This window comes from Pempheris klunzingeri, chromosome 4, assembly GCF_042242105.1.
Source record: "Pempheris klunzingeri isolate RE-2024b chromosome 4, fPemKlu1.hap1, whole genome shotgun sequence".
Taxonomy (NCBI): Eukaryota; Metazoa; Chordata; class Actinopteri; order Acropomatiformes; family Pempheridae; genus Pempheris; species Pempheris klunzingeri.
This window is the reverse complement of record NC_092015.1, coordinates 7,802,333-7,814,810: the sequence shown is the minus strand read 5'-3', so window position 1 is coordinate 7,814,810 and position 12,478 is coordinate 7,802,333. Positions and strand designations below refer to the sequence as shown.

The window sequence follows — 12,478 nt, the reverse complement described above, 5'->3', positions numbered from 1 at the left end:
TAAAGCTCCAACTAACTGCTGTTTTTCAGCACACTTATTGGCCGTCTCATATATTTCAGTCCTGTCCTGAGAGAGACCTTGAATGTTGGAGTTTCATTGGCTCAGCGCACAGTATGACGATCTGTGTGAGAATGAAATAGGAACACTTTTTTTTCTGACCTGGTGGCAACAATAAGTCTTATTTAGGAGCCCACTGATGAAAAAAAAAAAAAGGAAAAGCCATTATGAGAGTAAGATCCCGCAAGCTCAACAAATGGTCTGATCTAATTTCAGCTACAGGTAATTATCCTGTCTCGGTTAGTCTGCCTTCCTATAACTAATTTTATGCGTGGTGGACCACATGTATTTAACACCATAACCTCACAGACTCCAGTCCTCTCTTTAAAGTAAATGTATAATAGAAATTCAAACACAACTATTTGATAATTTGATTAACCTTATACTAATAGCAATAGTAAAAAAAAAATAACCTGATACCTTAATTTCTCAGTGGGTTAAATACAGTCCAGAAGATTGAATGTTATGTAAATGTTTCTTTTACAGATTTTGTCAGAAGATAGCTACAGGTGTGTACCACAAATGTTATTTATGGTTATGAACTGAGACACTGATGTGTTTAAGCACTTTATACAAACTACTCGCCCTAAACATTTTCTTATTTAGACATTTTATTTTTCTTATTTATTTAAAAATGATCTTAATTCTCAATCATAATGAAGGCTGCTTTAGTAATAATGTACCTGTTGTTCCTTGACATTTTGATCTATCTACCAGACTTTAATTTGAATGGTTTGAATGGGTGAATGGTGATTGGCGATGGTGGGATTGACCTGTTTTATAACACTGGCAGGGCAAAGTGCCCTAGAGTACACAAGCTTGTTTGGTGATTTTAATTTAGTTTCACAAACACAGTAAAACACCTACACAGAGGAAAAAGAGCATCACCATTGTCTTTGTCCTCTAATTGAAACCATTCTTCTGCTGTCTCTATCTCCTCCTCTATCCCACAGAGACTGAAGCCAGTGCCATCCTGGCATGCTTTATGTCTATGTGCCAGTGTATGTGTGTGTTTGCCTGGGAGGCTGCTGGAGCCACTGAGCATATTAAAGACCTGTTTACTCAGCTGAGGCTCCATTTCCCTTCTTCCTAGTATGCAAGTTGCACACACACATACACACACACACACACACATATATACACACTCACAAACACCCAAACAAAGACACAGGCATGCACAATGCGTGTAAAGGGACTAGCAAAAACGCAGCAAAGAAGTCAAAACAATTTGATGGTAAAGACGGAGCAGTCTCACTAAATCTCTCTCTTTCTGCAGCTTATCATAATAATAAGGACAGTGTAACCTTTTCAAATAAAGAGCAAGCAAAGACCCCTCCCCACTGAATATAGAAGTGCTTGATCTTTAGTCATTGTTGATTTCTACGGTGAAGACTACTCCTGTTACAGCTACAAACACCCACAGCGTAATGGCACAATGGCTGTGCTACAGTAGCTGTTTTTATTTTCTTCTTCAGAGCACTCGCCAGTTACCAAACTGGAAACTATTTTTTCATGGGATTTTAAACAATTCTTCTCTTAGTGAGACAGAAGCCCTGTTTGATGTTTAATAAGTGAGGACTAAACAGTAGAGAAAGCAGGAACAGTTCGTCAATTGACAATATGAGGAGTCTTCTTTTTGGCACGCAACAAAGGCAGCAGAAAATGTCAGAATTAGAATATCGCAGTCTTCATGCTTGCTTTCTGCTTCAAAGCAAAACTGGCAAAGAAAACAAAAGCTCTCACATTGTAATTAGAAACACTGCAATATTTATTGCTTATTAACTTTTGCAGTGTCTTTTTCATGTGTTAGTTCTTTTTTTTATATCCAAATAAGGCTGAACATCAAAGGGATGATACAGTTAGCAAGAACACGGGCACATGACACTCATCCTACTCCGTTTTAAATCTGTTAATTAGTGTACAAAATAAACTCATTTCCAGAGCCAACTCCCTATCAAAGACATGAGTGAAATACTTTTATGTGTTTGCTTTGGCACAGCCCTCGTGTCCCACTGCCCAGTGAACCAAATCCTTATCAGACACAAACAAGCCGCCTACGCTCAGCTCTGCCGCTAGCCTTGAGAGATGTCAGGTCCACTGAGTGTATGTTCTAAGGTGATCTAAGCAGTGTGTGACTGGCTAGCTGGCTGCGGACAGAACGCTGGTCTCTTTCAAGTCTACTCCTGACAATGACACTGCTGTTGAATGTGAGTCCAGTGACTCATGGTGAAGCAACAAGCCAGCACACAGGACCAAACAAGAACAGTATCACTATGTCATCAGGGGCTATTTAGAGGAGGTGAGACAGCTGGTAATGGCGCTGGCATTTCTCTGTAAATTACAGACTTTATTGCTTTTTCTTTCATCAGTCACTGTTTTTGCAACTGTGAGTGAATGCATGTGTCATGTCAGCGAGGGTAGACAGTCTGAATGCGGTTAAATCTGTGAGGGAGGGAGTGATTATCTTTCAGGTTTCTAGGTATCAGTGCCAAGGTTTCACCTGAACAGCTGCACCTGTACACAGACACTTGAGGGCCGCGTCAGCTGCTATACTCTGTCTCTTCCTATTTCCTGTCATTCTATCTGTCTCTCTCTCTACTGCTTTTCAATGTGCCACATTTTTTCTGCTCGTCTAAATGTCCTCCTATCAGCCTCCCTGTCCACTTACCCGTCACTCAGTTTTAATTGTCTACCTCCTCTATGTGTTTGTCTTCATGCAGACCCCTTCTTGACATGTGACACTGCCCCCTGTTATGGCTGTGGGAGCTGTCTTCTGGAGCACCCAAGGGTGGAGTCACTTTATCCTGAATGTGTAATGTGCATTATGTACAGCCTAATAGAGCTATTTAATGCCCCATGGCAGCCAGGCCAGGTGAGAGCTGGCAGTGTGAGTTATCATTAGTTTGAAACAGTCACTCAGACTGACATCAATGCCTCCACAGCTCCTTTGCATTAAGTGCAGCCTGTCACATCACTTCTACACACACACACTCACACATAGACACGCACACAATACTGGTATGGAGAGGCACACACACACACACACACACACACACACTCACTCAAGACTAGTTGCTCATATACTGTAACAGAGGAAGGGTGAAATATTTGCTCCTGTGAGCCATCATCACTGTCTTAAGAAACTTTCCTCCCATGAAATAAAGCTTTTTTTGAGAATATTCTTGCAGCTGTACATACCTCCCACGAGGAACATCAATGTCATCTTTCCTCCAGCGTACATTTGGCTGAGGATCTCCTTGTACCTGGCAGCGGAACTCCACCGTCTCCTCTTCCAGGACCACCTGGTTGATGGGCCTCCGGAGAAAGGTTGGTCGCTCTGTAGGACAGGCACAGAGGATAAAAATAGAATTAGACTATTTTATAATGTAATGCAATGGCTTTATGTCAGTTTTGTGACTATAAACACTATTTTTTCCACACAGTGTCCTCTTCCTACCCTCACCCTCTACTCACTCTGTTTTTTATCTTAAATATTAAGTTTACTTCAGACTGTTACTCTGTTCTGTGATTTTTTCTATGATCATTATATGGACAAAGATCTATGATCATGTGACCTAAAAGCATGATTATGGACAATCAAATTAAACTAAAGGAACACTTTTGAACATTAGAGACATATTCCAGATCGAGAGCTATACAGTAACTGAGAATATACAGTCACATGTATGGAAGTCGCTCTGCTACATCATTGGGGAGAAAAAAAATTTCAGGAGAACTTACCAAACACTGTGACTTGTGCCGTTTCGCTGTCCCTCTCTCCGACCATGTTGGTACCCACACAGATGTACATGCCAGCGTCGCTTTTTCTTGTGTTGGAGATCATTAGCTTCCCTCCTCGAATCTAAAGAAAAAAAATTGCCTTGAAACTCCACAGATAATACATTTAGATTCTATCCATTGCCTCATAATATTCTCGCCTTTTTCCCTTTCCTATGAATTTAAGCCCTTCTTTGCCAACCCATTTTAAGCCAAAGTGCAGCAAGTAATGATCCACTATACTAAATGCTAATAATACATTTCACAACAATTGGTCTTCCTATTCACTCAAGGTATTAAAGCAGATTGTAACTGTACTCACGGTAATTCTGTCATCCTTGTCGTCAATTCGCACTTTGTCTTTCTTCCAGTAGATGGTGGGTTCAGGATGGCCTCTGGGAGGAACACACTCGAGGATTGCGGGCTCTCCTGCTGCCACCACCACGTCTGTAGGGTTTTGTCTGAAGTCATCTCGCAGCACTGAGGGGAAAAAAGGAGGAAACGGCTCAGGATGAGTACAATTTAGTAGCATACTGTTGAATTTAAATGAATAAATGTTTAAGTTCACCATCTTTGAAATATCTTGTTACGCATTAAGTTGTGTGCACAACTCAGAGTGAATGTATGCAGTTTTCACTGTGGCTATTAAATGGGATGTGCAGCTTCATCTGACAAAGCAAGCACAAGTGAAAGCTAATTGGAGCTAATGGAGGTCCCTGTGGAGGTAGCAGAACAAACAGAGACAGAATGCCCTGAAGCCTGGTGTCATTCACATGTGAGAGCTCACAGGGGTGCAACACTGCTTCACTTTTCTTGGCATGTGTGTACATAGACACACTTACACACACCCAGATACGTGCTAATACACAAAAAAACAGCGGGTGGTCTGATGAACAACTGTGGCCTTGTATCTAATCACCCTCAGGTAGGCCTTTCATCACAGAGATAGCCTCTCGCTCTACAAAGTGTTCAGTGGCACAAACAACACCGGCTCATTATCATACTAGGAAAGCTGCCGTCATACACAAACACACACACGAGAACACAAAGGCAAATGTGAAAGCACAAACATACTAAACTAGCTATAAGAAATTAAACTCAGTCAATGGTGTATTCAGAGCAGGATACAACTGCCATACCAATGACTGACCACACATAATACTGTAATAATGTAGTAAAAAAAAAGATTTAAGGGTGCAAACAGGAGGTCACCCTGGCTCTCTCCCACTGTGTGTACTCAAACAGATCTGTCTCCATTTGATCTACACTAAATCTAATCCATGGAGAAGCACTCTAGGAATTTCAGCCTCAACAGCGTCCATCCAGTGAGGGACACACGATTCCTCTGAAGGATAAAAGGACTGAGCTTGTTGGAGGATGTTTGAAGATGCTTGAGGAGGGCTAAATTGAGGGCAGCACCACAGGTCCTTATGTAAATTCCACATCGCACTGGGGACAATGGCGGGAGGGCCGGGATTATAAGAAGGGATAACTGGTCCCTGCGCTCCCGGCTTCTCTCATCTCTTCATTCACTCTTCTTACCCTCTCTACAGAAACCTGCATAGCCATTGTCTTCTTATTTATTTATTTAGACCAAGGGGAAGTGGGGCTGAGGAAGAGGGAAGCTTTCAACCCAATTATCCTGGGGATGCACAGGGGTACAGAGTGGGACTTTTGTGTGACATGAATTCAAATGAAACCTTTACACAAGGGTAATAGGAGAGAATACAGGAAAGGTAGAAGTAGAGGATTTTTCTCTTTCATGCAGGGCTGCCCTCTAATCTAAAGAGCTAAGGTAATTAGCCAGCTCCAGAGTGGCCGACCCCCCTGGCCGGGGTGGGCATAACAGCCACCACCGCTGGGCTCTCTGTATTTGCATTACAAACAGGAGTCGTGCTGTTTAAAATCATAGCCTGGTTTGGACCACTGCCTGTTGTTTTCAAGATCATGTTAGATTTAATTGCTCCTTTCCATTCATTGCTAGCACCCATGGGATTTTGTCAGAATCAATTTCCTTTGAAACAGAACAGTGACAAAAGAAACACACATTAGGTGCATCATTACGGTGCTTGTGCCATGCTGTCTAATCTAATCTAATACCGCGTCACAGTAAATGCACCTCTACCCTGCAATTGAAATAAATACACAAATTGTAGAAACAGAAAAATAAAATCCACACGCTCTAGCCAACAAAACACAATATACACACTTGTTGAGGACAGGATAAACACAGGGTGAGAAACAACTATAAGCAAACAAACAGATGACATCACTGGTGAAAGGATTATGTCCTGCTGTGTGTTGGTTCAGGGTGTGTTAATGCCAAGACAACACTCTGAACAGATACATTTACTAAGTTAATGAGGGGAGGGGCCAATCCAAATACACTTTAATACACTAATCCTAACTACAAGCCCACAGTCATCAAGGTCAACCTCTGATGGTCAAAGCACACGCACAACTCAAATATTCATCGGCTCAGTGTAACATTTGCTTTGCTTCATTACAGTATGAGCATGCATCTCTCTCTGTTGCCTGCAGGCACCTCCATGGGCTGAACTACACTATGTTGAGGATCATAAGGCAAGTGAATTATTCTATATTAGAATCATAACATGACTGTTTTCTCTGTTAATCTATGTAAGTTGCATCTTCTATGTGTATATCATTAAGTAGGTCTGTGTATTTGCTGTCAGAAACTGAACTCCTGCTCCAACTCTGAGGCCCTGTAGGCATTCAGGCCCGAATCATTCGACAGACGTGAGGTAATTGCCTTTCTATCCCCCTGAAACACTCAGCTCTTCCTCCACTGAAAACATCTCACCTCCCATGGATTTTCAGAAGGCTCCAAACTCTGCCGTTTTGCTTACTTGCTTATTAATATTTATATATTTTTACATTTACACCCCTCTGTTGGCAAATGCTACATCTGCCAATCCGGCTGCAGGCTAAAAACAACCCATATCTGAATAATATTAATATGCCTTTGCCTCTTGTATCTTATTTATTTATTTATTTCCCAAATATCAGAGGAGTGGGCTGATTTAAATGAAGGAGCATCAGGCAGGGGGCAAATCATGGCAAATTTGCAGCTCTTTTAGCTGGCATGGTTTCAACACCTCGAACTTAAAGGGGAGCGTGTCAGGTTGGTAGTTGCACTGTGAAACAGCCAAGGGGTTGATCGTGGAGGTCTTTGCCAGAATAAAAACACAAAGGAGACACCCACACAGTTACTTTGTAAACCAGATTGTCCTACACTGGCAGGGGAGGCCTGTGCCAGCAACCATTAGGGAGGTCCACCTGTGTGTGTGTGTGTGTGTGTGTGTTTGTCTGTCTATGATAGACTCGGTACACAAAAAATCATCCCAGTGCAGATACATGACAGCACAAACACCCGGCATCATAGCACAGAGGTGGCAGGGCAAGGACAGGATGAGGAGAGATATTTTGTGCAGTGCACCCTCTTGTCCCACCCAAGATATTACTCACTGGAGGGTGACACTGCTTGTCGGTAAGATTAGTGGGGAGCCTTGACTGAAGCGTCCAGCCTGCATACTGAGATAAGTGCTGACAAATGCATTCACCTACATGAGCGTACCTAGCTTTGGTTCACAAAGGTTGTGCTCACTGCCACAACACCACAGACTGATGATGTCTAAAACCACATTTTTTCCGTCCATTTTGACATTCACATCACTTTGATAGGCATTCACCACAAACACAAAAACTTATACACAAGCCTGAGAGACTGTGAAACATTTCTTAAAAGCTGCGGGGCTTGCTATCTTTGTAATACTACACATGTGAATGTTTGTGTATGTTTGTGTAGTTGTTATTACTTTTCCCTCCCCATTTACTGGAGAAAAAGACCCTCTGTGCTTTCATAGATATCCTCCTGGGTCAGGGGCTAAGACACACAGAGAGAGATTACAACAGCTAGAAGCCCAGGGCCATACCCCGTCACCAAGACCCACCACCTTCAACCCACAGTCTGATTAGAAAATAAACCATGCACATGCACACACACACACACACACACACACACACACACACCCACAAACTCGGAGAGCTGTAAAGAGGTAGCTCCAAGCTATAATATCATTTCGTTCAAGTGCTTTTTGCGCTTCATCCGGCAGAGTGCCATTACAATACCGCCATTTTCAATTCCACCCTTAGAGAAGAGAGACAATATATATGTCACTTGACAAAACATACCAAACCCACTCTATGTGCTGTCATTGATGTTTTGTATTACTGTTGACGCTGAAGGCAGGAGAAGGATAATGCCACACTATATATTACTACACAGTGAAGGGAGATGTGCTCCATTTGTCTGGATGCAAGCTTTTTCTCCATCTCTGACTGGCTCATTTGCCCTCCCACCGGCCAGAGCTAACCTTTGCCCCCCATCCAGATGCAGAAATTACCCCCTCAGCAGGCAGGCAAACAGCAGGTTCACACATATCCCCGGTATTCCTCCTCTGAGAGGTTGCAGGTCAGACCAGAGAAACAGCTGCAAAAATATGGCCGGCTGGCGGTGCCCAAGGCTGTACCTCCTCTGAGAACTGAGAAGAGACTCTCATCATTAGCACAACTCATCACCATCTCTCTCTTTGTCTTATTCTCTTCTATCACCATCAGGGGTCATTCTCTGTCTTTCTTTTTCCCCCATCTTCTCAGTTCATCAATTTTTTCCCAATCCCACAGCGTTGTCTCATGCGTTGCACCATGCCCCCTCCACTCACTTTCACTGGCTTGTCAGGGCTTTCTCTGCACTGACTGCAGATGAGGTTTTGCAGATGAAGCCGTATGCATGCACACCCGATCATTCTCCACAGACCATGGCCAAACCCGATATGATCTTCACCACCATTCTCCCTATCTGCAAATCCAGAGCTAAGGGATTGTAAATAACACTGTCACTTACACAGATAAGATGCAAAAAATATTGAAAAGAGTGAAGGTAAAGAGAATCATATGGCCGGCAGCGATACCATAGTGGGGGAAATCACAGGTGGCGATATCATATGAAATGTGCATCTTTAATAGAGCCTTGGATGGAGCAAAAGAGACAGAGCATATGTGCTCTAGTCAGAACGCTGAGAGAAAAGAGGCAAGACATAACACCACACAACAGGGGATGATGAGGGGATGTCTGATCAAGGTCAAACTGAAGAGAGGAGTACAAAGGTGCAATAGATGGGGCTGACTGTAAATGAATGGGGTGTATTCCATCAAGCTCATACTGCGTACTGTGCTTCTACCACTGATTCAGTAGATAAGCCTAAACAAACATCCTTATTTAAACAGCAGCCCCGTTCAAAGCTCATTTTTCAAACAGCACCCCTAATTTGCCCTAACAAGCCCCTGGGCAGCACAGTAATGACAGTGAGACCACAGTGGACGATTCTGCTGGCCGATACAGGAAAAATGTGTGTTGCTGCTCCTGAGAAACAATATAATTAACTCTTAATGAACCCCTTTCCTTTACACCCTTTAACAATGCAAACACACACACACACACACACACACACACACACACACACACACAATTCAATTTAGCCTAATCCATGCTTTATGGTAATGTATAGCTCATTAAAATGTTAGTTAAAAACTCATTAAAATTCACTTGAAGAAGTAATGGCTTCATTACAGTAATATGCTGAAAAGCAAAGAAAAAGACAAGTAAGGACAAGGAGAAGAAAGAGAGCAGAGAGCGACAGCTTTCTAATCACTTAATTGTGTCTAAAATGGAATACATTTGCATAATAAATAACAACGTGCTATATCCTCCTTTCTATCTTTCTCCATTCTCATAGCACTCTGTAATTAACAGTCGCTACAATTAAGGATGCATCTTGCCCCAAAATGATTTTGGTGGCCACTCCAGTTTTCATTCTGTTTAGCTTGTCTTGTTTATGGTCATAAATGTGTTTGGGGCGCTTGGCAGATGCAGACAGCGCACTGAAACTGGAGCTGGCTGATACTGACGAACAATGTGCCCATGGGTCTTTGTGCCTGCTCTGATAAGGCATGATGTTGTGCTGATGCTTGTGCTCAGTCCAGAATGGACACTTTACAGCCGGGAGGGGGAGACCGACGTGAAGGAAGGAGAAGAAGGGGAGGGGGTGGGGGTTGTAGATGAGAGCGGAATTGATTTCCTGCCAATTCCAGCACAGAGACAGCACAGACAGAGGTAGTGAGGCTTCATGATGGAGCAGGTGGATCTGTTCCTGCATCGGGTAAAGGAAGACTGAAGAGGAAGTAAAGTGAGAAGAAGAAGAGGAAGGAAAGTAGTAGACTCAGGCAGACAGGAAAGTCTCTTATTAATGTCTTCTCTCTTAATCTCCAATTGCATCAGTCCCATCTAAATATGATAGATAATATGGTATGGAAGCTGTTAGAGTTTTTTTGTGAAAGAGTGGCTAAGCAGGCACATTCAAAGTTGAATACTATATTGTATTTTGGAATATCTCAACATATAGGCAAACTCCCTTCAGTGGCTTTAAAAGCTGCTCTCTAAATCTTGTGACTGGATGTATTGATTCTTATCAGGAAAAAAAGTTATGTAAAACAATGTTTTCTGTTTTTTCTCAGAATGTAGGGGCATTTTCCCACGTACAGTTTGTTTGCTCTGGTCTGAATCAGATGAGTTCTTAAACTACAGTTGCAAAAAGCATTTTCCCCTTGGTTCGGATTCATTTCGTCAAGAAAAAAATCCAAGCAAACCAAAATGCATCACTACAAACCACAGACGTTCACTCTGTTTATTGGTCAGATATGTCTGGGATGGGAGACACAAAGTAAATACAGGAAGAAAGTCTTGTGTTCTGGGCTATCGACACCATAACCTCTAAAGGGTCTCACTATGCATGGGACTCACATCAACTCTGGCTTTTTGGTTATGAGGTTACGAACAACTGGACTCTACTATTATGTCCACAGGAACCCACAGGTGAAAAACTTCTTTTTCTGTACATACAGAACAAAACCTTTCATCTACCATCTCTACATCAACCCAAACAATGTCTTAATATCTCATCAGTTTTCATCCTCACCATCTCTCCCTCTCACCTGCAGTGTTATAGTTAATATGTATAACCCCCCACAGTTTTCTCATGTCACAAATCCAGCTGCGTCGCACAAGAGGAGTAAAACCACTGAAAACAGGAAGTGCTAGACGCCACTAGGACATAAATTTGATACATCTGAAAAGATAGTCAGAAATGCTGTTTGAGCTGTGTGTGTGTGTGCTTGCGTGTGTGTTCAGCATATTTTGTGTGAGCTCTGGCCTAATGACATTGAGGTAGGTTGACCTTCCACAGGGAAAGATAATCCCCAGGATGCTGCTGAACTGTGTCCAGGCTGAGAGAGCAGGGCTGGATTTCCTCAGAGACCACACACACACACACACACACACACACACACACACACACACACACACACACACACACACACACACACACACACACACACACACACACACACACACACACACACACAGAAGCAGACTCGCTTAGCCAGTGTGGCATACTTACACGAGCATCTCCGGTGAAAATGAAACCCCTGCAGCCTAGTTCTGCAGTCCACTGTGCGAATCTTCATATAATCTTTAATAGCTTCCCCCTTCTTTTTTTTACGCCAACCTATTTGCTGCAGCTCCCTACGTATCTATTTTATTGTTTTGGTCTATAATTGGATTGGCAGTAACGGCAAGCAGAGAGCCGTTAGGAGCTTGTAAAAGGTGTCACTCTGCAATGGCAGCCCCGTTTTAATTAAGCTCTCGGCTGGAGTTGAGCTGCTTTTATCTAGCTTGGTCTGATGAGCCCCAAGTGCAAGTGTTCTCCCCACTATACTGCAGGACAGGCAGTAGGAGGAAAGGAGGTGTTTACTACATCTGTAGATAGCCCAGTTTACTGTACTCAGCATCCCTCCTTAGGCACCAATATACATGCCTGGACCAAGTAGATATTGGGAGACATAAAAAAATCCAGTGTGCTTGTGTGTGTGTGTGTGTGTGTGTGTGTGCCATTACTGTGTCTCCTTGTGCTCATTGTGACAGAGCCCCACCCATCAGTAGTGTGCAGTCATGTGTGTATTGGTGCAGATGCACAGCCAGCCCCACAACATGGCGGCAGAACATGGGCACAAACAAGAATCTAAACGAACAACGAATACAACAGAAGACTGATCCCACACCACTGCTGTAAATTTGGAACTAATCTTACTTTACTGTGCAGCTGCCTCTGTGTGTGTGTGTGTGTATGTGTGTGTGAATCTGCATGTGAGGCTGACGCTGTAGGCAGTGCTGTACATGGCATAATGATTAGAGAGGTGTTCATCACAGCCCCTCCTTGCCTGGTCCCCCCTCCTCAATCCTCCTAATGGCCTCCTCAGATCATCTTCCCTTCAATCAATACTGCCTGAAAGGAAGGATCCCACACCTAAGGACACTTTGTTCCCCACTGTACATCACAGGTGACACATTTTCCATACCAGGAATGTGGTGCTTCTGGATCAGAACCTTACAGATGACTTTGAACCAGTTCTGATATCCATCAAATGTAAAGGTCTGGCCGTTTTCCAGGTGGGTGGTGTAGGCAGCGGGTGATACAGTTAGATTTGTGAGCAAAGGAAGGTTGAG

The 12,478-nt window shown here is 43.1% G+C and overlaps 1 protein-coding gene across 4 annotated transcripts in view; it reads right to left on the bottom strand.

Annotated features, from left to right (window-relative positions):
- Nucleotides 1-12,478, bottom strand: part of robo2 (roundabout, axon guidance receptor, homolog 2 (Drosophila)) — a 158,657-nt gene that overhangs the window by 55,819 nt on the left and 90,360 nt on the right. For all 4 annotated transcript variants that reach the window (XM_070828639.1, XM_070828640.1, XM_070828643.1 and 1 more), the window contains exons 3-5: nucleotides 4,157-4,314; nucleotides 3,799-3,919; nucleotides 3,256-3,394 (exon numbers count right to left, since the gene is read on the bottom strand). In XM_070828639.1, the coding sequence (XP_070684740.1) occupies nucleotides 3,256-3,394; nucleotides 3,799-3,919; nucleotides 4,157-4,314 (418 nt within the window). The remainder of the gene's footprint in view (nucleotides 1-3,255; nucleotides 3,395-3,798; nucleotides 3,920-4,156; nucleotides 4,315-12,478) is intronic.